The sequence below is a fragment of the Stegastes partitus genome, unplaced genomic scaffold (assembly GCF_000690725.1).
Source record: "Stegastes partitus isolate 25-593 unplaced genomic scaffold, Stegastes_partitus-1.0.2 Scaffold929, whole genome shotgun sequence".
NCBI classification, from domain to species: domain Eukaryota; kingdom Metazoa; phylum Chordata; class Actinopteri; family Pomacentridae; genus Stegastes; species Stegastes partitus.
Window position 1 is genome coordinate 84,114 of NW_007578660.1, and position 25,772 is coordinate 109,885.

Genomic DNA, 25,772 nt, shown 5'->3' on the forward strand with positions numbered 1-25,772 from the left:
TGATGGTAAACTTACGATTTCTGTTGTGCACAACATAATGCAAAGATGGTTCACAAAATTTTACAATGCAGAGCAGCTCTGACTCCATTCATTACTTTCAGCGCAGCGTGCAGCACATGTAGCAGAGTATAAATCTGCTAAACAGGTGGTGGTGTGGAGTCAAGCAGCGTCTTGATTTGTGAAATACATTCCTGGTGAGGGTAATAAACAATGACCTCATCATTTACTCTTTTCAATATTAAATACAATACATATGTACGTATTTGTATCAAGAATATCTGCCTATAGCAATATGTTTTACTCTCTAAATATCTGTATTACCATGGGCGCCAAAAATCCAGCGTTAGTCAGACTCTACACACCAGTGATTGCGAGCACAGGAAAGCTTCACCTCTGACACGTAGTTGATAGGTAGTTAGATGGTAACTGCTAAATTCTACAACCAGGAAGATCCAGTGCCAGGAACTTGTTTCATTGGTCCATAAACATTAATGTTTAGTCTCCTGGGCCACTCTCTCAAAACATGTTTTTTTTTTTTTTTTTTTTTTTTTTAATATTGGATAGTTTTCTTCATTATCTGACAATAAACCTTTCAGTAATCCCCAGATATGCAGAGGATGTGGCCCCAATAATAACAATAATAATAAAAGCTAATTAAATCTATTTTTGAAATGCATGTACAATCTAATTAGGTACCAGCACAAACTACATCTGAATACAGTGTGAATCCATTCGTAAAAGCATTTGTCAGACATCCCACTCATGATTTTTAAATTGCAGAATTGCACCTGCAGTTGTACAGGACTTCAACTGAGCTGGTGTTTACCATCAAGCCAGTGCCGAAAATTATTTGATGCAAGAAACAGACCCCAGAACTTGTTTAATCTTCATTCAGAATGATGGAAGAGTTTAAAAGAAGAACCTGATTAATATTGTTGTTGTCTTTAACAGTGTTGACTCCTTGAGCAACACAATATAGTCAGGTTTTAATTCAGAGGAATGATCAAATAATTTCTCACTTAAAGATCAGGGCCTACATGGCAGCACCTAAGGAAAGACAGGTGTGTACAATAAACTGGATTGAAAACATGAAGCTGCAATTGGAGACAAAGTTAGCAGTGTGGTCACAAGTTCAGCTCTGGCATCTTGCAGTGTCATCGATGCCATCTATAGCACATGTGTCGACACACTTACGTGTCGAGTCCCGACAACAGAAGACTGTGCGTGAATGGGCAGTCTCAAACAAAACTTCAAATAAAATGTAACCTGCGTACCCCCGTATGACCTGGTCGGTGCCCTGAACTGCACGTACAGAAGAATGTAGCAAAAGTAAAATAACTAACATTTATTTTACACGTTCTCAACACAAATCCCATGTACAAAACATTCCAATACAGTGCTCAATGAACAGCATGTCAACAAAAAAAACAAACAAACTGCCAAGTTCTTAGAACTCCAGAAGACTTCTTTTAAGAGCTTCTTCCAACTCTGTGAAAATAAAAGACAGAATATAAGGATCTGTACAGCAACACCCTGAAAACAACGTTATGTCAGAACTGAGATTCTCTTTTCTACATTTGTTGACTTTCATTTTATTGCGTTTGATGTATCTTTTAAAGCACTCAAACATAAAGCACACTCACATTTTGAGTTTAAAAATGTATGTTCCTATGTAACGCCTACAAAAATGTACAGTGAACCAATGATGTATATTTAAGCCACATAAAATATGTATACATTTCATTGGATTGAACAACAACATGCCAAAGTAAATGTTACTTATTTCAAAGGGAGTTTGAGAGGTATTAAATAATGAAACAGTTGAAAATAAGACATAAAACTATTTGGGTTGTTTGTTATGGGTATGTAGCAGGTTTTAGTATTTAGTTTGCCTTTACAGATACTGTCATGCAAACTGGTTCTGGTGAAAGTTTCCTCCATATTTCAGTCAGCAGAGCTTTCAGGTCAACCACACTGGAGCATCGACAGGCTAGTTTGTTTATTGTCCATGGTATCCCACGGGTGCTCTGTGGGGTTTAGGTCAGTGCTCTGGGACGGCCGTTCTTAGATTTTCTTCTGGCTAGAATACTCTCAACAGGTGGCTGGAATGCATTTCTCAAATGACAATCTGAATTATTTACTATAGCAGAAAATATTTGTTTGAAGTGTTTTTCTATGGATCAAATATCTCTATTTCTAACAAGTTATGGAAATACATTATGAAGCTTATGTGCATTTGCTCATGGTTTAAGTTATTTTCTTCAGTATAACCTTGAGTAGCATGTCTGTGTGCTTGACAAGTGGAATCCACTCTTAAACATTTTCATTCCTAACTTGCAGGGCAATGCTACAGTCAATTGATACTGTATTGTATGTTTGTTTGAATTAAACTGTCTTTGTGAGCATTTATGTGAAAATTAAAACTGTATAGTTCTCACGGCAAACGAGGATGACGTGCTCGGCCACATGAACACATACCTGCTGACTCTCTTGCTTCGTCTGCGCTCAGTGACAGTGCGTGATTCATTTCATCATCCATTTCATCTGTAATGGAATGCACAATTCAGCAGCTGATTTATTCAAACCTATTTTGAAGAAGCTGCTTTAAGAAAACTAAAACAATTCCATGTAAAAACAATATTTTAAATAATCAATTAAAGACTGACAAAAAGACAATAAGCTATCAGACGTGTCTATACTAGCACGAGGCGTTCATTACTTTCAAGAGATAAATAGTGTTTATTGTTTTAATAGCTGAGCCAGTCTTCTTTGAAAAACTGATCAATATTAGGGTTTAATGTTGCGTATACAGTATTTAACAGCTTTATTAAACAGGTTAGTATATTTCTATTTAATATTTAGCATTGACTTGCTCATCTATTTTACTCTGTGGTCTGAGTTAAACAATGTTTATGTGTTTTTTTGCCTACTTTCATGTGCTTCACTCTCTTTGTCGGCTTGGTCCATACTCAAAAACTTCACCAGTGTTTCGTCTTCTATCTCTGCAAACGGACACAAAAAAATTAATTAAATGCTGCATGCAAACACAAACAATAGAACAATAAATGTCAACCATTTTAACTGATTTACCGTCGTTGTCCGCTTTAATCTCCACAGCACTTAGTATTTTAACAGTGGTTGGTTCTGCTTTCGGCTCTTTCCTGCAGCTCCTGGAACTCGTGCAGGGCTCCAGTGGACAGTGTTGAGAGTGATAATGTTTATGGAAACTCGGTACACTCATAAAACTCTCCTGGCAGTCTTTGCATTCTACGTCAAAGGTCTTGTCCAGGTTCAAGGCTGCGTGCTTTGTGTGGACGTGAGTTTTCATCTGTGCATAGGATGACAGAGATACACTACAAGGAGCACACACATACTGACATTTCCCTTCAGCAGCCAGATTCCTCATGCACTGTGTATAGGTAGCTTTGGTTTCAGCTTTGCCCTCTTCAGATCCCATGCATGGACATGGAGGCTGACCGGTCCTTTCAGCAGCAGTAGCCGGCTGAACAACTTCAGCATCGTCCATACAGTAGTAGTCCTTGCTGTGAAGACTCTTGTAGTGCTCCATGAACTCGTCCTCAGATTCAAACTGCATGCTGTCGCAGAGGCCACAAAAATGGGAACTCTGTATCTGCCCATTGTGCTCATTAATGCAGTGTCTCCGTACAGTGGACTCTTTAAAGAACTTCTGAGGGCAGTGTCCACAGATAAATCTCTGAAAGCTGTGAGCACTCAGATCACTACAGTGTTGGCGGACGGACGCTTCGGAGTCAAAGATGTCTTCGCACATCCTGCACATCCAAGTGCGCTGTACTTTTGAAGAAGTCTCTCCTGTGCTCTGCTGGACTTTGGTTGTCGAGGATGAGCGCAGGGTGACTTCGCTGCTAGTGGACGGCTTGGCATCAATGACTGTGGCGAGCTCTTCAGGCACTTCTCGTTCAGTGAAGTAGGTGTGTCCGCTGTGAGCTTCTGACACGTGCGACAGGATATCTTCATATCGAGGCATTTCCACTTTGCACTTGCGGCAGTAGAAGAGGAAGTTGGAGAGATGTGCCCCTCCGTGAAAGCGACTCATATGCAGGCGGGTGATTGAAGACTCTCCCATGTGTTTGCCGCACACGCCACACTGATGGAAGATCTGGTTCACAGCCAGAAGATGCTTACTGGCTGTAGCCTCCTCTGAGAACTGCACACCGCACTCGCAAAACCATGCTGTTGCTGAGTTTCTGCTACTGCAAGCGTTCATACTTGTACTTAATCTCTGCCGTTTCGCCGGGGATCTATCACAATCATTTCTCTTTTTGTTCCTTTTTTGAAAAGGCATCTCAAGGCCAGTTGACTGTCTTCTCTCCTGCTCCTCTTTAGTCCTCCGGGTGTGTTGAATTTCACTAAACCTGCAGTACTGAAGAAGCGCTCCTGCCATTGTTTGGTTGACCTCAACATCATGATGCATCGATTCTTTGTGGCTCTCGATTTCAGCTTGGCTGAAGAAGATTTTACAGCAGAGAGGACACTGCCCTCGCACTTGCAGCTGTTTCATTACTTGCACTATAGTTTTATCAGCCTTTGCCACAGCACAGCCTTGTCTGCAGTACACACTGAAAGAGAAAAATGAGGGAAAGAGAACCCGCAAAATTCAGTACCACAGAACATCGGAACAAAATAAGTGTCTGCTATACATACATGGAATGTTTCTTAATAAATCACAGAGAAACTTACTTAAAGTGAGCTTGAGCTGTTTGATGTGAGACCAGTGCTTTGTGACATAAAGAGCATCGGACACTGAACGTCACATCCTTGCATAAAGCGATGAGGCGATTCTTAACCTGTTGTGGAACAGGAACTGGCAGCGCTCGTCCTCTGGTTTCTTTAACAAGAAAATATGGAAAAAGCACATGTAATCTTGCTCATAAAATAGCCTCATGTCTTACTTAATTTGCCTTATTTAGATAATTATCTAGTATGCACTGGAAACTTGCGCATACAAATCCTTTGGGGAAAGGACGTATGCAGCCACAGGGTTTTTCCTGGCTCAGGACCTTTGGGTGGTGCAGACATTTAGGCACAGGCAATGAGTCTGTGATGACCTTATCTGACAGAAACCTGTGCATTTTTGTCATTTCTGACCATTTGATAAACCAAGGATTCCATTTTGCTTTAGTAAATGAAACCTCAATTAGCAGAATGGGTAAAAAACAAAACACAAAACTACCTGTGAACTTCATTACAGTCTCAACAGCTGAACACCTTCACAATGGATGGTAAAACTGAAATTAAATATCATGGGTAAAACTACGAGCAGAGTCCGGCACAGCCTGACTCTGTGCGCTAAACCTGACATTCCATTAGCGTTCAAGCCTTGTCAAAACAAAGCAGCTTAGCTGGCTTATCCAGTACCAGCCGGACGTTTAGAATATATAGAGAGTGGATGAAAGGGGAACTGACTGCTGAACGCAAAGACGTTTTATTTAAGTTTGTATTCTGCTTGTTCAACAGTTGTTTGATAAATTGCTGTTCAAAGGCATTTAGACAAGATCTGAATTGCTGTGTTTATTCTCAACTCCTATCATTTTGGTACCAATGATTTTCATTAGATTGGGCACGCCAAAGATTCCTATATTCAGGAAAAACCCAGGATTACATTTGCATAAAAATGTAAGTAAAAAGACACGTTCATTAGTTAGGACGTCCTTTTAAAGTACACAAATGAAACAAATGTATTCAATGCTAGTGCTTAATAGCTTCACATTCTCTTCCCTGTGTCCATCACTTGTAGCAATTTGGACATGTGAAGTTTTGATGAGTAGATAGGTGGGGGCAGAGTTCTGGTAATCCCTTACCGTTCATGGCGAGTGACTCTGCGAAATGATTTTTGGCCGACATGTGCTGAAGACACTCATCTCGAAGGTTGAAGAGGAGGTAGCAGGCAGGACAGGCAAAACACACGATCCGCTGATACGTCTGATCGATGCTGTGGCCGTCAGCGCTACATGAGGACACCTAGTAATCAAAACAACGTCAGAATTATTGCACCACAGTGGATCAATAGTCATTACATGCTTTTAAAAAAAATAATATTAGCATGAGATTGTTATAGCACAGTCAGAAAAGTGCATAAAACCTTAGAGTCTAGATGTCTCTTCCATGCTTCTTTAGTTTGAAATTGCTGGCCACAGGCAACACAGGCAAAGAGCTCCGACGGACTTCCTCTAAGATTGATTGCTGGGTCACAAGGGGAGTGGTCAAACCTGTGCACAAGAAGTTCTACTCAAACTGTGCACAAAATATTCCATTTTGTTGTCAGGAAAGTAGCTATGATATTATAGCTACACTGGCATGAGCAGAAAGGATTACCTTTTTAAATGGCCATCAAGGAGGGAAGCATTGTCATAAACTCGACCGCAGTTAATTACTGGACAAGTGTGTCTAGTTGAGCTGTTTCTGGAGAAAGAAGCAGGTCTGTGTCTTCTTCCAGCACCAGCACTGATCACTCCGGGCTGAAGACCTGTCCAACACACAGTAACACAGCAGAGGACTCACACATTCATTCAACTGACACAACTTCTCCAGCGTATTACCACTGTCACAGAATGTTGTCTCATTTACATGCCGAGCTTTATTAAAATAAAATTACATTTTAAATCAGCCCGGTGCGAGAAAGTGGGTCATTGCAGCAGCTCAAAAATAGTATGCAGATAAAAATATAAACCTGTATGATGGAGAAATGCTTTTAAAGTTGTTCTAGTGGCTCAACTCAAACACAGAGAGATTTGCAAATGAGAATGCCAGATATTATGTAACATATTTCCTCTGATCCAGATTAAAAAAAAATGTACCTGGCATCTTTAACCACATGTCTACGCAGCGCTTTGCTTCCTGATTAATGCCATTTGTAGAACTAAACGCCAGCTCCTGTTGTCCATGAGCTTTTTGCAAAACTTGCTTCTCCTGAAAAAAGACACAAAGAGATAATAACTTAACAGCATAAACCCCATATTTTATTCATACCTACTTATATGACGGACACATGTCAGCAAAAAACATCGGAAAGTGTTGAATATTAGTTCTCTAAGTGACAAACACCACAATGTTGTTTGAAGTGAATACAGTCGTCCTCAAATGTATTCATACCCTTTCATTAAAGAAAAGGCAAAATTCACAATAGTCACTCAAATAACTGAAAACAAGTAATAATAAATAAAAATATGATAAATTATAATTCAGTGAAATAAGTCATTGCTTTTGAATTGTGGTTGGAAAGAATATTTAAAAAAAAACAACAACAACAACAAAAAAAACACCCAAGACAAATCAGAGCACTTTGCTGATGAGCAGTGGGCCAAAATCAAAACACCTGTCAACAAGTGCAGAAGTCTGACTGAGAGTTACAGAAAACACTTGATTGCAGTGATTGGCTCAAAGGGTTGTTCAACAAAATATCAGTTTACAGGTCCCATCATGCTTGGCTTTTTTGTTTGTTTGTGTTTTTAAATACTTCTGTTGAACCACAATTTAAAAGCAATGTCGTGATTTTCTTTATTATTTTTTTTAAATTTATTATTACTTTTGTCAATTTCAGCTTATTTCAGTGACAGCTGTTTTTTCCTTCTTTAATGAGAGTTATGAATAAATTTGAGGACGACTCTTTCCAGTAGTGCTGGTTGCTACACTTACTTTGTTTTTTATCTATTCTGCCCACAAGGTGGCAGTGTTGCTGCTGCTGACCTTGACAGACCCACATAACAACATAACACACTAAGAAAACATCCTACTGGGAATCTGACATTACATTGAGTTTCTAAAATTTGCCCAAAAATATGAGCTTACTTTTAGCAGGATCACACCTCTCTACTTTAGCATGTGTGGAGGTGTAGCTATCACAGCATGCAGGAGTATTGTCTACTTTTCTTTTGTCACTGTAGATGTTGTGCAGAATAAATATGAATATCTGGATATAATAAAATAATTTTTATCTCCCCCCAATATGACTACATAACATTTCAAAGTGACAACTATTAAGTATGCATCACAACCTTTTTTCTCTTTATTTTTATGTTTAAACTGTTGCCTTTGTGATTTACTTGTAAATGCACGACAAAGCAACTAAATGAACACAATGACAGGATACTAAGTGAGGAGACACGCTTCAAAAATAACTGACTTACAGTTTAACAAAATTAGCAAATAAAAGCAGCTCACTTAATTTACGAGCAACTTACCTTAAATGCCCTACATTTATCAGCCCTCTGCTTCTTCTCTTGAGCCACCTGGTGTGCCAGTTTGTCCAGTGTTGATGTAACGCGTGCTTTATGTCGGCTGATTTTATCTTCAAGCTAAGAGAGAAAGGAAATGTTGAACATTTTCAGAAAGCTCTAGACAGGTATTCATGCTATATAGTAAATAAATGTTCTATTTAGGTACTCACCGTGGTTGTTAATGATGAACATCCCTCATCATCACTATCACTCAGAAGATCAATACATTCCAGTACGGGTCTGAGAGGGCCTTCCTGAAGTAAATACAAGATATGTCAGTGTTATAAAACACAACTAAAGTCTACATCTTAAGTAGTTGGAAAGTTCTACATTTTTGCTTTTCAGGCTCTGTTAGATGGCTATGTGAAGTACAGCCCTTTTAACCAGAAGTTTCGAGGTTCAAAAGCAATTAGACAGACACACTCAACAAATTCATCTTAGTTCTATTTTATGGACAAACCCACAGATATCAGCACAGAATCATATCTTCCCTGGTGATGTACTCACTGCGGCCGTCTTAATCTCTTTCTTGTTGAAGGGTCTCTCTGCGTTTAATATGGTTTCCAGCAATTGGGCTCAACGATTTGGGAAAAATATCTAATAGCAATTTTTCTGTCTGACACTACAATTTATTTTGTGACGTAATTTTTTAAAGGTCAAGCTTGAGTTCAATGTTCACTACGTCACAGATTTAAAACGTGATGGAGGATGACATGAGATACCATCAAAAACACGACTGTCAACAAAGAGGGACAACTTGAATTTGTAATACCACTGAAACAGAAGTTTAAACCCTGGGTGAGATGTGTAGCTTAATATACATCCAGATTTGCAACCTTTGCAATTTGCAAATTTGCACTGTTTGAAGATAAAGTTTTAATTGATTAATTGTTCAGTCATAGTGAAATCAGGCGATTGACCCAGTCGAGTATATTCTACTGAACTGTTGATTTTGGAAAAACAACTATCTTTGAAAGACATCTTCACCTTCATCTACAGTTTATGCATTAACTAACTTTTTAATGACATCACACTGCCCAAGAAAGATTTAGCAGCCGGGTATCCATTACTTTTGGGTTCTGTCAATTTGAGTAATATGTCTTAAAGGGCTATATAAGATAAGATAAGATAAGATATGCCTTTATTTATCTCACAGTGGAGAAATTCACATATTCACATATCTCCAACACTGTTTTTTTCTATATAAATGTACATGAATTATCTTTAAAGCTGACACTTTCAAATTAGAGAACCTGAAGAACATTAAAGTGTTAAACAGTTCAAACACTGGTCTGATAAATAAAGTCTGATATCATGTAAAAAGGATGGTTTCCTGATTGTGACTTCAACATTTGAAAACAGAGGTGATCTGTTGTCACTACAATCACACAGTGTATGGAGCAGCAGTGTATGTTGTGCACTGAGTTAATTATGATACATTAATGAAAGAACTGAATTGGAAATCCAGTCTGATTATCTGTGATTAAGTTATTGCAATTGGACAGAAATCAGGTAATTGCAAGTGCTTTATTTATCCTTTGCAACTACTGTTTTTAAGGAGACAACTTACTGATACAAACTCCACTTCTTCTTCCACCTCATCCTCGTCTGCTTCAATAGGAGAGGACATTTTTCTATGAATAAACGAGAAGCAAATGTCATTTTTTAAAGCTGTAGCATTAACTTTGAACATGCATGTAACATAAGAGGATTGAAACAATCTGTACTAGAAAATAAACACGATAGACAAGTGTGTTAGCAATAAAATCTCCTGCATTAGGCCTAGAACATACGTTAATCAGTCTCTGCTTTACTGTACAGTTATGCTTTAGCTAACCATCAACGTGTGATACTGACAGTTACATTAACAGTTGCACGGGATTTAACCACTTTGAAAACAGTATCGTGTAGCTGTCACATCCGGTTAACGATGCTAATATTAGTAAATTAAGTTGTGTAACGGTCGAATTCTAACATGTTGTAAGATCGATAGGCAGGTATCATACTTAGCAACTGTTCGGGAGGCTTCGTGTAGAGATCAGTAGCGTATAAAGTCAAAACAAGACTTGCATTAAAGTCAATATCACCCATGTAAAAAATCCAACATGGGGCACAATTTCTTCCTCGCTTGGCTACCAGAGCTTTCTTCAGTGCTGCCACTGAGGTGGGAGCTGAATCACTATAGTCTTAAACCAGTGTTGTTGCAGTACACAACTTCACCGCCAGGGGCAGGCTCGAGCTTCGAGCTGGTAAACAGCATAGCCACAGCCAACGAAGAAGAAGTTACGCGCCACAGTGCAACCAGAGACGTTCATGGACCGTATTTAATTTAACGTATGACGGCATGTAGCTACAAGTTCATCCATGCAGGTTGTATTTTTGCTACTTTATGCCATTTGACAGCGACGTCAACTATCCTCGTTTGTCACCGAGACGTCCACTTGTCTTCTGATGGGTTTGTACAATTAACCACCATCTGGTAAACAACTTTATTTGCAGCCAAATCTTCAAGCCTCACTCCAGAAATCACAGTCCCAAACATTCGGGTCTGTGACAAAGCTAACGTTAGCTTAGCCCCCTGTCGTTAATGTGTGCAGCGGCTTTACCCTGCTCAGCTGAAGTCAGGTAAACACGCTAAAGTTCGACTTGTTTGAGATTCGACAGATGTGTTTTAAATCAACAGATGTGCACCACGTTACCTGCTGCTTATTCTGTTGACTCCTCCGTTGACAGAGCGGTAGCTAGCTGCTACTGCAAATCAAAGTGAACGCAGCTAATTCGGTATGCGACGTCACATGTAGCTGGTGCGCTCCATTTGTACGCAGGGTGTTGCCGCACGAACGGGGTTATTGGCTACTGCGGCAGAACAAATGCGAGAACAAACCCCGCTCGTGTAGTGACACTTTATCCGGGCCGAAGTGCAGTAGTGTTGCTAACTACAGCGCTATTAATATTCTAGTTACCCCAGTTTCAAGGAAGTGTTGTACATGGTAGCTTTTTATCACCATTTTCTTGAAGAATTGGTCGTACAAGTTCATAAATATAAGAACGTTGAACACAAACCGTGATATATAAATAACAGCAGCACGTATGGAAGCAGTGAGTCCTCAGTACCCTGCTCTCTCATTGTTGAAGTAGAGCATGCATGCATTAGGACAAATGCAAAAACTATATTAACTGTATATCCATATGTCTCACATATCAAAATATACCTAACGTGTATGACTCTGATATTGCATTGATATTTCCTGTATGTACAAAGAGTATAGGAATATTTACTATAGCTGTGCAATATTGAGTAATACAGGGAGTGCAGAATTATTAGGCAAATGAGTATTTTGACCACATCTTGCTCTTTATGCATGTTGTCTTACTCCAAGCTGTATAGGCTCCAAAGCCTACTCTCAATTACGCATATCAGGTGATGTGCATCTCTGTAATGAGAAGGGGTGTGGTCTAATGACATCAACACCCTACATCAGGTGTGCATAATTATTAGGCAACTTCCTTTCCTTTGGCAAAATGGGTCAGAAGAGGGACTTGACAGGCTCCGAAAAGTCAAAAATAGTGAGATATCTTGCAAAGGAATGCAGCACTCTTAAAATTGCCAAGCTTCTGAAGCGTGATCATCGAACAATCAAGCGTTTCATTCAAAATAGTCAACAGGGTCGCAAGAAGCGTGTGGAAAAACCAAGGCGCAAAGTAACTGCCCATGAACTGAGAAAAGTCAAGCATGCAGCTGCCGAGATGCCACTTGCCACCAGTTTTGCCATATTTCAGAGCTGCAACATCACTGGAGTGCCAAAAAGCACAAGATGTGCAATACTCAGAGACATGGCCAAGGTAAGAAAGGCTGAAAAACGACCACCATTGAACAAGACACACAAGCTGAAACGTCTAGACTGGGCCAAGAAATATCTCAAGACTGATTTTTCTAAGGTTTTATGGACTGATGAAATGAGAGTGAATCTTGATGGGCCAGATGAATAGGCCTGTGGCTGGATCGGTAAAGGGCAGAGAGCTCCAGTCCGACTCAGACGCCAGCAAGATGGAGGTGGGGTACTGGTATGGGCTGGTATCATCAAAGATGAGCTTGTGGGGCCTTTTCGGGTTCAGGATGGAGTCGAGCTCAACTCCCAGTCCTACTGCCAGTTTCTGGAAGACACCTTCTTCAAGCAGTGGTACAGGAAGAAGTCGGCATCCTTCAAGAAAAACATGATTTTTATGCAGGACAATGCTCCATCACACGCATCCAAGTACTCCACAGCGTGGCTGGCAAGAAAGGGTCTAGAAGAAGAAAAACTAATGACATGGCCTGCTTGTTCACCTGATCTGAACCCCATAGAGAACCTGTGGTCCCTCATCAAATGTCAGATTTACAAGGAGGGAAAACAGTACACCTCTCTGAACCGTGTCTGGGAGGCTGTGGTTGCTGCTGCACGCGATGTTGATTGTGAACAGATCAAAACACTGACAGAATCCATGGATGACAGGCTTTTCAGTGTCCTTGCAAAGAAAGGTGGCTATATTGGTCACTGATTTGTTTTTGTTTTGTTTTTGAATGTAAGAAATGTATATTTGTGATTGTTGAGCTGTTATATTGGTTTCCCTGGTGAAAATAAATAATTGAAATGGGTATATATTTGTTTTTTGTTAAGTTGCCTAATAATTATGCACAGTAATAGTCACCTGCACACACAGATATCCTCCGAAAATAGCTAAAACTAAAAAAGCCCTGCTCCAACTTCCAAAAATATTCAGCTTTGATATTAATGAGTGTTTTGGGTTAATTAAGAGCATGGTTGTTGTTGTTCAATAATAAAATTAATCCTCAAAAATAAAACTTGCCTAATATTTCTGCACTCCCTGTAGTTATACATAAATGGATGGTTGTGATTTGGATATAACCCTAATGTCATAAATATATACCTTCAAGCACCCATGCTTATGTATTTTGCTGTATTCAACTTAAACACATTTAATTGACCAAAAACAGAAATGACGAGGATTCATACCAGGACCATCAAAAGAAGCAAGGCCAGGCAAACCTCTGAAAATGTGAGTATACAGAAGACATTTATGTAAGTGTATATATTAACATGTGTTAAAATAAATATGGATACACATCACTTATATTAAATGTGATAATTTATGTATCAGATAGGAACACAATTGACCTCACATGTTAATTAATTGGGCATATACGAGCCGTGGCCACTCGATTCGGCACACCATCTAATGTGATACAGTGTAACAGCACTGCGGCATATTATTCCTCCATAAAGCTGGTCATTTTTGTGTATGTTAATAGGAGCTGGCAAAACCTTAGAACCATATCTCAATATGATGCAGACTAGTTCAACGCCACTGCAAGCTACAGTCTCAAACACTAATGAGTACCTCATGGATAATCAAGACGGCATCATTTTATTTGTAAAGGTTGAATGTATGTCTAATTGTTGCATTAGATTTTATTGATGCATATGTCTTACAGATTGTACAGTGTATGTTAACATAAATGGCACACAGCAAATGAAACGCTGTTATACATTGAACACTGTGTTTGCTATATGTACTATGTCATTGAACATGGAATGTGTTGTAGTGAATGACTGCATTTATAGACTTAACTTGACGTACACAGACATTGTGGTAGTTTCATATCTGTAAACACATGTGAACATGCTCTTTAAAACTGCAAATAAAACCGTTTTTCCTTCTGTCACACTGTGCTTTCCTGAATCTTTCATCTAATGCAAGAAAAGGGATATCACTCCATCCAAAAATTACATAACCCATGTTGGATTATGACCAGAGTTGGTTTCTATGTGTTTTTTTTCCCCCTCCTCTCCCTAATCCTGTAAGTGTCAGTACATAGCACCTGCCTCATTTCAGGATGCATTTTAGAGATACTGTCTGTTTAGGAGAATATACTCAGTAATGTATATCAGCCAGGTGGGTTTTTATTGGTATACTGTGTTGGTAACTCTGTAGGTATATTATATGTTAAAATAAAAAAAGTAGTTTCCCTATAAATGACCCCCAGCACACTGTTTCTACATGAGTGAGCGTGTGCTTGGCTCACAGCTTCATCCTGTTGGGCAGTCCACTCTGCAGCAGATTACTGCGATGCTGGGGATGAATCTGCTGACTCTCCCTGCTCCTGTTGGAAAATAAATAAATAAAACTTACGTCTGTGCTGAGTCATGCATTGTACCTCACAATAATGATATCAATACTAGCCGGGGCTGTCCTCCGTGCATCTACACGCCGTCCACGGTTTGCAGTGCGATGCTTCACGTATGTCAGCGAGTGTCTTTATTCTCGTCTCGAGCTTTCTGCGATATAAACGCCAGGAGAGGAGCCAGCTGTCTGAGGCTGCCGGATCTGTCCTATATCTCGCCTTATGATGATCGCTGCGGCGTTTTTGGTCCTGTTAAGGCCGTACAGTATTCAATGTGTGCTGCTGTTATTGCTGCTTTTGCTCGGAACTATTGCGACAATTTTGTTTTTCTGCTGCTGGCATCGCAGGCTCCGTAATGGAAAGCATCCAATAAAATCTGTGCTCTCTGGACGCTCCAAGAGCCGCGGTGAGTAACGCAGGCCAGCCGCATCTCCTCATCCTGACACCTCACGTCTGAACATTATGTATATTTCTTCTCCATGTGGTCATAGTCTGTCTCTGTTTTGTGTGGTATTTGGCAGCTGTGTCACTATTAGACATCTGCAGTTTGGACTATAGGATGACAAACATGACTTTCATGGGGGGGCTAATGTGCGTAAAGATGATTATGGCGTTCAGTTAAACTAGCCTGATGTATCTTAAAGTTGGTAATATTTTAAACGATTACGCTGACTAATTCTGACATGCCGTATTTGTAGATAAATGTGAAATAAGAGTATGTCATTGTAACATCTGCTATCTGTCCTGTAGTTGGCCTCCGAACGCATCATTTTCGATCAGAGGTAGGATGAACTTTTTACATGATGGTTTTGTCCTGAAAAGGCCTTTCTGATTGCGAAGAGTTCGATGCGTTTGAAGTGTGATGCGCTGTGTATATGATCGTTCAAATATGATTTAGCAAATGCTTCATCCCAAAGTCCGTTTCTTTGTACTTTTATGGAGGACTGCATGACTATTTTAAGGACTGTGCTGTGCGCATTGCGCATGTGTTATCAATAAATAATGTAGGTGAGTTTGCAGTTTCGTTCTTTAAGGTGGATTGAAACTGTTATTTGAAGCACATGGCTGAAAACTAAGATGTGAGTAATCAGATTGAAACCTAATGAATATTATGATCCATAACATATGTTCGCCATCATGTTTGCTGCTGTCTGAATGCGTCATATTTAGCTGCCGTTGCCTCTGTTGGGCTTAAAATATGATATTATGGCAAAAGCTGTCTCAGCAAACCAAATGTTGCAGTAGGCATATGATCTATGGAAAGAATTCATAATCTTATTAAAACTTCCTTCAAAGTCATGATAGCAAAGAAGCTTTAAGTAAACCCAGCATTTATTGAAAGTGCAATAGGTGTGTCGGTTTTATTGCATTTAATACATTCATGCCGAAGAATGAACTTTTTGTTTAATTCTCCATGGTTTTGAAGTTACAAAAACAAAAGCTGGCCTTCCTTTGTAGGTCATGTTATTGAACCACAGGATACTGAATCCCTACTGGCTCAGTTCTGTAGCTGGTGGGGATTCAGTATCACATTCAAGGACACTACAGTGGGACAGTTGTGGAACAAAAATGTTGTAAAACATGTGTTCTTGATCATTACCATCCATTACATGTCTCACAATAAAAAGATTTTGGATAAAAGTCAGAGTGTATGAAGAAAAGGAAAGTGGATACAAAAAAAAATGTCAAAATGATCCACTATAAATTGTGATTTCCATCCTGGAGTGATTGGAGTTTCTGTATCACCAAGTTCTAGTATGTGTGACTTTAAAATCTAGGCCATCTAAGATCAAAGCAATGTCCCTCTAATTTAAGAAACTTGAACTGAGCAGAATAGAATTATTCATAATGTGACAAAGCTTTTAATTTCTCCTGTTAAGTCTGCTGAATGCATAATCTGTCCCTGGCTTGACGTTTGTCCATGTTTCCCAGGGCTTCCGGCACAGTCCACGTCACTCAAGAAGGAGCATACATGCTCGAGTGACAGAGGAAAAGCCCAACCTGGTCGAGGTTCCTGACAGCGAACCTGATTCATCGTCGACTCTGAGAAAACGCAAAGTGAAGAAGAGAGTCCTGCCAGAGTTTTACCAGTCTGTACAAGTCACCCCTACACGTAAACCTGTAGGTACCCCCCCCTCACCTGCAGCCATCAGTAATACCAGTGTTAAAGTGATGCTATTTCTTTGCTTGCTTCTCTCTACAGGGACGTCACCTTTGAAGCTGGTAAGGATGGGTAACTTTCTTTAGGGCACAGGGTAGATGTTTACAGGGTTTGAGTCTTGGGTGTGTTGCTGAAGGATGGTCTCTTTATTGGTCCCATAAAATGAAAATCTACTGTGTTGGTACCTTTTTATCCCAAGGCGAATTGTTTGATCATTGACAGATAAAATTTTGCACCCTTATATGTGATCTTTTATACATATCAAACATGTAAGGGCACAAAAGAAAGTATGAGTCATTTAAAATGAGTCATTTTAAGAGAACTTAACAAAAGATCTCACAGACTTAACATCGACTTTGGCTTTAAATAATTTGACCATAACATGTCAAGTATTTCTAAGCATAAAACTACAATATATTTATCCAAATGTGTAGTTTGTTTAATAAGTGTTATTTGTTGATCACCATTAATGCACTTAATATAAAGGGATTTGTTCAAATGCATCACCGTGCCCTAGTTTTTCACAAACGTACGATTTTCTAAAGGTGTTGCAGCCTTAGTGATGAAAAAAAGCTGCAATAAATGTAATATACAAACAAATCAAAGAGCATTTACCTGTGAGGTTACTGCTGTCTGGCTTAAATTTCAAGCTGCATATATTAACAGGTTTTATAATATCTGTTCACTTTGCCCTAGTTTTTTGTCATCCAAGTGTGCATGCTGCTACCTGTCCTCTCTACCTGTAAGTCTGAGACTGTTCCCAGTTCACCAAGTTGGCATGGGAACATAAAACCCCTTTGTTAACTTACTAAACTTTAAGCCCTTCAGCTTCCTTTTCTCAGTCTTTATGCTAGCTGCACAGCTTCCAAACAAGAGTGTGCTTTCCATCCTTCAATACTTGACATCAGTTTCAGACTGTGCAGTTAAGCAGAGTGAAGAGATTGATTATTTTTGTTCTTCCTGGAACGGACCTTACATCTACAGGAAGATAAAGCTGAAGAAGCACAGCTGGAATTATGTCACATATGGGAACATAAGGTGGAGCCACGTTGAAATGCTTTGGTTTGTTGGGTTTTCTTTATGTACTGCTGCTCTAACCTGAATTACTTTTTTTCTAGCGCCACATGATGGAATTCTGATCACGCATTCACTAGACTACCTCGTCTGTGTTTGTTTTTTGGATGTTCCTGATTTTGAATTTCAGTTATTGTAGATATAATATTATTTATAGGACACAGTCCTCCCGCAAAGGTCTCCATTTAGGAAAAGACTACACTTTTGTCTTTTCTGAAGTTTGAACTGTTCAAAGGAACATATTGATCTGTGTACGCCTCTAAAGTTGCTTGTTAGTTGTGTCGCAATATTGTAGATAACAAGGACAAACAGTTTTGTGCTTTTTGTTATTGCAGTGGTCAGCAAGCAAAATGCATAACAACTTGACCTGAGACAAGCAAGACTGATATCAATGTGTTATTGTCGCTTTTATTACTTTAAAATCAAATGTTTCATTGCCACAAGTAAAACAAAATCCTCTTCATGTTTTAGCTTTTTGATGTATTTGTCATGTAGGTGAATTCTTAACCGAGCAGTAAGCTAATGATGAAAAACAGTGTGCCGGCATTGTTATTCTGGTAACACACGAGTCAGAGGAGTTTCACACATTACATGAACTACAATGAGAATTTTAATTTGGAGATTTGTGTCGCTCCAAGACAAGTGAGTAGATTTTAATATGTAAGTAGCGTAAACTAGGGCAGGTCGAGATCAGCCCAACATGCATCATTTATGATGTATTTACATGTGTAGCTCACAGCAAACTGTACAAAATGAATATTTGAGAATGCTTGTCTTGATATTACCATATTTTTGCATGTTTTTAACAGGTAATCTCTTGAAAAGACCCAGATCAGTGTGAGGAAACTACTGAGTACGTTTTCTGTTCACCGCAGGCCAATTAATTTTAGCCCAAAACGATGTGGCTTTGCACTCGTAAAGATCTGAGCTCGGTTAGCCTGGTTATGAACTTCATATTTTATAAATATATCTGGGTGTATGTGCTTATCTTTTACCTTTATTTAACAGGACCTACACATTTGGCAAAAGTACAGTCAGGGGATGATCAAAAGCATTTTTCTCTGAGTGTACTTTCACATTTTTTGCACAAAGACTGACAAAAAAGGGAAGGTAACCTTGATGGCGAACAGTCATGCTTTCCCTTCTATTCCATTCCATATCCATTTTTTAACAGTAACAGCTTTTAAGTGAAGAATATTAGGTATTAACAGAGAATACAGACTTTTGTACACTCCCTACTGTGGGGGATAAGCCTTTTATTAAGTGACGTGGGCGGGCCTCTAATCTTTTAACAATTCTTATCCCTGCAGTGATGCTCCTTATGTGAAATAAAGTGCAAANGAAGAACACGCGCTTACTCCAATAGCAGCGCAAACTAATCAGTATTTAATAACAGTAAACATAAAGCTTCCTCGAATCCTGCATCCCCCCCCCCCCCCTTTTCACAGGAAGGAAGTACGAATAAGCAGAAAGCTGATAAATTTGCACTAAGCTGCCTTTTTAGGACCGAGTTTTATCCTGATGAAAAGTGATGCAACGATGAAAAGGCTGCTGATATTAACGACGCGTTGCTTTTATCAGCTCTGCAGATTCCCACGACTGCAGCTACTATTTTAAACCAGAAATCCTTTGACCCCCGCAGAAAAAAATGTCCTCCATTTTCACATTTCATCGCAGGAGCACCAGGTTTATGTTTTGAAACCCTGAGACTATCTGGACTCTTTTTCTGAATGTTCACACATGAGTTGAACTGTTTAGAGCCTCAGCAGTCATTTAAATGTTTATTGTGCCGGTATTTTGTGCCCAACCCCTCTTCATCACGTTGCATTTGCCTGTATTTGTTCTGTTACTCATTGTCAGGTGTGTCTGGGTGCAGCAGGAACTTGCATCATGGGATTATTCATTCACAATTTCATCTTTTGAGCAACTGTGCTGTGATGTATTAGTGTTGGAGATTATGCGGGAAAAAAAATGCACAGCAGTCAGACCTGGAAATAATGCATTTAATGGTAAGTTTTCCTAGAATAGAGTTCATTTGTTGTCTTTACAGAGTGTACAATGAAATTAAGCTGATAAGGTGTTTATTTTTTACATTTTTTTTAACACTCAGTAAGAAATGTGCAAATGTAAAAATAAATTAAAAACCCTAAATGTGCAAGTGCAAGCTACGAAAACGGTGATATTGTTTTAAATACAGCTTATTTGGTGTATTAAAGACAATAACTAATGTTGCACTTTTGGATAATGTAAATTGCTGAAGATTTAGGTGCAACTGTATGTAAACACATGTACAGTTTCAGTATATAAATAGAAGATGCTGCATATGAGGAAAAAAATGCAAAAAATGTAGATATTTCCATATTCTGTGAGGTCAGATCAGGTCAGCTAATATGCAATTTTCTGCGTAAATACTAAAGCCAAATGCTATGTTGTTGTGCGCCCACGGTCCTCTCAGGCATTTAGCACAACACATATAAATGCCTCACTGTACCCTTGGTGGCTCACACCACATCTTCACTGCAGACAGTGATGTAAACGTGTCCAAAGCCAATAATGTTGCATCTGTAGTGTGCTCCCTGCAAACTGTGGGTAGCCCCCTTGTCCTCTTTTTAACCCCCCGTTTTTGAAAGCCTTTGTAGTCACCCCCGCACCTTTGTGCAGGGATGGCGCTCTAACACCACCGTTGCTGGTGGATGTGCTGTTGTTGGCTACCGGGTATGACGCGCTGCCACATGCAGTCTGCTCTCCCATCACGGTCCAGCTCTGCCTCGCCTGCACACAGCGTACCATCCCGCCAGCCCTCTGGAGATCTGACATCACCTCACATCCACAACAAGGGACGAACGCGTGACCGGAGCATCCCCCGAAGGGCGTGGCAGCTTTAGAAATATGTAACCGAAAGGTGGAAGCTAATAACGACCAAATTAGGATTATTATATTTTTTTTTCTTGCAGCTGACAGGTCTCCATGTACACAGTGGTAAGTCTTGTTGTTGACCTGGCGGGGGAGCCAGATACTATTGATTTCCCATTGCCTTATTTTGGCTCAATCTTTTATTGTTTTGGGTCATTGCGAGCTGGTGGCTCGTGTCACTGCGCGTCCTCACACCTAACATGCGCTCACGTTACGCACCTTGACCCGCAATGGTGAGCTCGAAAAATATTGATTTAACGGCGTTCCTGTGTGTGTTCTTATCCATTTGGGACTACGTGTGTGTGTGTGTGTGTGTAATCAAGAAAAGCATTGTGCTGTTTTCTTTATCCCCGTTTTCTTTTGTTTAGCAGAGCTCCAGTTCGGGGAACCCTTCCCTGCACGGCTCCATGTCTTCCTCGGCGGATTTCTCGGACGAGGATGACTACAGCGTTAAATCCGGATCGGCATCACCGGCACCGGGGGACACTTTACCCTGGAACCTGCCCAGACACGAGCGATCTAAGAGGAAAATCCAGGGAGGATCCGTATTGGATCCGGCGGAGAGAGCCGTGCTCCGGATCGCAGGTGAGGGGCAGTCTCCTCGTTGTCAGTTTACCAGACAGTAACGCACAGAAACGAGATAAACAGTCGTCGATGTGGGTAATATATCGAACATATGAGGTTTAGAAACGACTTATTATTTAGGTGTAATCTTCCCGGGTATTCCCAGTTTAATTTGGGGACATGGATAGGGTCTGTAGTGACGTGCTTTTGCGCACATGTGTTGGTATTTTGGTTCGCTCTTATTCTGGACATGATGATTCAAATTTATCTAAAGAATCATCAAGTGTGTTAATTATTGTTTTCTCTTGAGCCTCACTCTCCTCGTTTATTAAACCACTAGAATTTAAGAGTTTTTGGTTTAATTTTAATCATTTGTTGCCACATATACCAAGAACACAAGGACGCGTGTAATGTGCCCAAAAGTTGGAAATTTAAGTCAGACTGAAGGATTGAAAATCCTGTTTGTGTCACTTTAAATAATGCTCTGAGAACTAGTTTTACAGCCCTAAGTATTTTATATTGATACTTTGACACCTTGGATGTCGTAAAATCCTTGTCTGGAAAACAGTGTGCCAGATTTCGATCGTTCCTAGTGAGGTTTTGAGTAAAAGCGCGCAGTTTATGGGAGTTTGTGTGTGACAGACAGCTGATAGTCTGCTGCCACCGGTGACTGACACATCATTTCCAACTGTAATCTTGTAAATCTGTCAACGTTTCAGGAAATCTTTGGGAGGTGGACAGCGATTAAAAAAAAGTACTGAGGAAAGGCGTTGATTTTATGCGCACTGTAAAAAATCAGTCCAGTTTTAACGTTAAATTTCACTTAATGGGTTGATTTAGCCCCAGTTAGATTATATTTAGATGGTATTTACGCACTTGTGATAAATAATAAGACGCTAATATCACTTTAATTTGGGTTTGAAGTCAGTATTGGGCTAATTGACTTGTTAAGATTGACATTTTTTGCAGTGCAGGCGCGTCCAGCAGTCCTTCCTATCAATCTAGTGAACTCCAGAGAGGAAGTGTCGCCTATTGGTCAGAGCGCAGACAAGGGAGGGATGTAGGGCGTTTCCTTCAATACAACAACAGCGCCGATCACTCTTGAGTCCTCAGCACATACACATGCATGCAAACACACACACATACATACACACACACACACGCTGTGTCCCTGTCCGTCGCTGGTGAATGTCCAGTTAGTGAAGCCCGGGTTATGGCTCAGTACGCACCGCAAGCTTATGCGCTTTCGGACGAACAGGAATACCTCCAAGCGTACGAGGATGTATTGGAGAAATACAAAGGTAGGATCAGTCGCTGATTGGATATTGTTTAAGCTTTGGGAAGATAAGAAATTGCCTGATTGCTGCTTGACAGTTCAATAAATGTCAGCCTGCCCCCTCTCTCTCTTCCTCTCTGGTGACTGGCTGGTCTTAGTGTCTTTATCCCTGCAGTGGAAAAATGAGAATATTTCCTGCATGACATCACATTTAGGCTGAATATTTGTGAGTCCAGACAAAGGCTTTATTATAAGGATCTTTTGTGGTCATGGTTGATTATTAAATTAGTTGAATATTTGTGTTGTTGAGCTGGCGTATGGAAAATATTTAGCTTGGAATATGTCTAGGAAAACAGTGTACGGCCAGATTACTGTGGTGATTCTGTTTATATCAGACTAAAATCAAGTTTGTAGTTGATTCTTTCACAATGATAATTATTCAATGTATGTTTTTATAGGATGCTCTCACTTTTGGGGGAATATAATTCATAGTGCCTCGGTGTCCTATGTGGTGTCTGAAGGCGGACAGCACAATGACAAAGCAGGAAACGGCATCAGCTCATATCCAGTAGTCACTTCACCGGGGCTGCTCCTCTCTGGCCCACCTCATTAATTAGAATAAATCCATCACACAGAAGAGGTCGACTTTATTCAGCGTCTCTGTGACAGATCGAGCTTGTTCACTAAATCGTACACGTGCGTTCCCCGGAGCCAGGCCTGTGGTGATCCGGTGGGGCTGGATTCACACTGACAGCAGCGGCTTTAACTCTTGTGTTCCCTTTTCACTTTGGAAAAGTAAAACAAGAGAACAATAAATAACAGTACTGTTGTGTCGAAGGCTAGCCCCGAGTGTGTTCTTCTCAGCTGTTGAGTGTTTTAGCCAGCAGGCCCAGTCAGCTGTGGTATAAGGCTTAACCGCCCTGACTGGACTCTAATGGGATCATATGATGCAGCATCATTGGGAATCTGTAGCTGTTGTCTCAAGGCAGGGGAGCTGTGACAGGCAACAACATTACTTATTTGCCTTGTTTTCTGCAATTGCAGCTAGTGTGTGATCAGTTTTTTGCATGTTGAATATTGATTTTGGGAGATAATCGGATATCCACAAGCTGAGCAATGAACTTTTCAAGGAAGGGTAAGGCGTTCTTTTTCTGTGTTATTAATCAATTTTTGCAACGATTTCGCAGTTTATTGAAGCGTTATAGTCTCACAGTGGTCTGGGAATATCTTCGCAGTCGTAGTTTAATCAGTTTTTCACATGTAGTGTTTTTAGTCAAGTAAAATTGATCAAATTGTGGATCCTCCTTTTAACTTATCAATAATATTCTACACTGAATTTTTAGCTCTAGACTGATCCTGTCAGAGACTTGAGTTGGGCTAATCATTTGTCCAACAGCAAACCCAATACAACCTCCTGTTTCCATCAGCTGTGTTTATAGACAGCTTCTCATGGCAAAAAAAAAAAAAATCCAGCTTTGACTGCTGAAGCGAAAGAATTTTCAACATTTATTCACTAGGGTTCGGTTAAGGAGAGAGCAAACAGACTACAGCAAGTTAAACATGAATTTGTCATTTCTTCGGTATGAGAACAGTGGAAGAGTGAATTACAGAATAAGAGTCACAGAAAAATATATATCTTACCTTTTAGTGGTTCTTGAAGTTATTAAGTTTGAGTGGATGATACGGCAGCAGAATTTATCTTTATTATCAGTCTTCCCAGTTATGAAAATGGCTCAATGTATTAATTGTTTCTGTTAAAAGTTTAATTTTCACATTTTTCTACACGGTGCTGGAAAAAAAAATCCCCATTTCTATTGTTGCTTTAGCTTTAGTTGCTGTTGTTGTGATCAACCAGAGCCTCGAGCCTTTCTCCATGTGATGCTCTGGGTATCAAAGGGACACATTTTCAGAGGAAAATCATCTGCAGTAACTATGCAAACACAACCAAACAGCAGCAAACTAAACAGCCAACGGGCATGCTGTAAATTAGGAGGCAGCTTTTTGTTTAACTCTATAAATGAACGCATAGAACTGGATCATATTCAACCGTGGAAGTTTAGGCAAGTTGCACAAGTTTTTGTTGTTGTTATCTGTAGAGTTTCTGTATATGTAGGTTCTTGTCATTTGTTGTGTGACTTGATTCCAGAGTCATCAGACGCATCTGATGTTAGAAGTCAGAGAACAAGTGGAGAAAAAGTTGCACAGGTTTCATTGTAATGAGAGAGTGTCACGTGTTATTTCTGGTTCACCTCTAGTGTGACCTTTTGTAAACTTGTTTGCCAGAAATAAAAGTTTCAGGATTATGGACATACTGTATGAGGAACTACATTCAGAAGAAATGCGAGTTCCGGATATTTTTCTTGAGAATAAGCACAGTAATTGTCAGTTCGGTGAATGGAAGCAAGGATGTAGTTCTTATTGCTCCAGCTGTAAGAATGCCACACTAATAAGGTATTAGGGTTAATAACACACTTAAGAGAGGAACTGCTTTTCGGCTGAGCTGAAATTCAATGCAGCCTTTCCAGACAAAAGACTATAGACTTGAGAAAGGAGTTAAAGACGTGGTTTCTTAGGCACATATACAACCGTTATTGCGCTGGGCAGTGGTTGTACAGGATCACGTTGTTCTAGCAGAGCCTGCTTGGTGAGGCTGTCAGTGTGAAGGGGCCATTAGAGTTTCTCAACAGTTGATCATCCTCTGACATTAGGGAAGATTTAATGGATTAGACATTTGGTGGTTTAGTCAGCACTTCTTGCTGCTCATTTTGTTTTTAAGATGGCCTAAATAGTTGCTTTAGATTAGAAAATGACAGTATATGTCTAAAGCAAAACCCAAACTGGCATGTTTTGCTCATCGGGAGAGCAGAGAAGCTTGCAGAAAGTACCAAGAAATTCATTTAACCTTTTCCAAAGCTGCTGCTCTGTGCTCATATGCTATTTTTTTTTCTTCTTATAGTAGACAAAGACATTTGTGTGTGTGTTTTTAATGGAGGGTAGGAGATAAAAATAAAAATACCAATTGTTTAATGAGGGTTCTTAGTTTTTTAGAAGTTAAATGTGGATCAATAAGGAGATTTCTTTGCTAGACCCAGCAACCAATCTTCATGATGTCCGTTCTGTTTGGCCCAGGGTGTGGTCTGTCAGTGTCCCTGTGACATTTCTGCCTGTGACATGCTCTGATCTGCATTAGGTCAACTGCGGCTACCCAAAAACATACCTCATTATTATTGAAATAACCATTTAAATAATCACATTGCCTTCTATTATCATCAAACACAGAGTGAGTGAGGGAGCATTGTGTTTTTTGCACAGTCACTGCCTTTGTCCACCCTAATGGGCCGCTCC

The 25,772-nt window shown here is 39.8% G+C and overlaps 2 protein-coding genes and 1 long non-coding RNA gene across 7 annotated transcripts in view; 2 read left to right on the forward strand and 1 right to left on the reverse strand.

Annotated features, from left to right (window-relative positions):
• Positions 1 to 1,330: 1,330 nt before the first annotated feature.
• znf451 (zinc finger protein 451) lies at positions 1,331 to 11,640 on the reverse strand. 2 transcript variants are annotated; one of them, XM_008294012.1, is made up of 13 exons: positions 10,955 to 11,640; positions 9,826 to 9,889; positions 8,426 to 8,509; positions 8,220 to 8,333; positions 6,837 to 6,948; positions 6,355 to 6,505; positions 6,122 to 6,248; positions 5,841 to 6,000; positions 4,720 to 4,867; positions 3,091 to 4,598; positions 2,931 to 3,002; positions 2,479 to 2,544; positions 1,331 to 1,488 (listed from the first exon to the last, which is right to left on the reverse strand). In XM_008294012.1, the coding sequence occupies exons 2-13, from the start codon at positions 9,883 to 9,885 to the stop codon at positions 1,448 to 1,450; spliced, it is 2,643 nt and encodes an 880-aa protein (XP_008292234.1). In that variant the 5' UTR covers positions 9,886 to 9,889; positions 10,955 to 11,640; the 3' UTR covers positions 1,331 to 1,447. The 2 variants fall into 2 exon arrangements, with proteins under 2 accessions (XP_008292234.1, XP_008292235.1); XM_008294013.1 differs by lacking the exon at positions 10,955 to 11,640 and adding an exon at positions 10,262 to 10,341.
• A 1,413-nt stretch (positions 11,641 to 13,053) lies between these two features.
• Positions 13,054 to 13,980, forward strand: LOC103366322 (uncharacterized). The gene is made up of 2 exons (XR_520660.1): positions 13,054 to 13,313; positions 13,567 to 13,980. It is a non-coding gene; the product is annotated as an uncharacterized LOC103366322 (long non-coding RNA).
• A 684-nt stretch (positions 13,981 to 14,664) lies between these two features.
• dst (dystonin) overlaps positions 14,665 to 25,772 on the forward strand; it is a 109,289-nt gene continuing 98,181 nt past the window's right edge. The window contains exons 1-4 of one of the 4 annotated variants that reach the window (XM_008294015.1): positions 14,665 to 14,845; positions 15,190 to 15,221; positions 16,372 to 16,560; positions 20,959 to 21,172. In XM_008294015.1, the coding sequence (XP_008292237.1) occupies positions 14,665 to 14,845; positions 15,190 to 15,221; positions 16,372 to 16,560; positions 20,959 to 21,172 (616 nt within the window). Of the gene's footprint in view, positions 14,846 to 15,189; positions 15,222 to 16,371; positions 16,561 to 20,491; positions 20,654 to 20,737; positions 20,821 to 20,955; positions 21,173 to 22,250; positions 22,453 to 25,772 lie in introns of those variants that run through there. The other 3 variants (XM_008294017.1, XM_008294018.1, XM_008294019.1) reach the window with 3 other exon arrangements.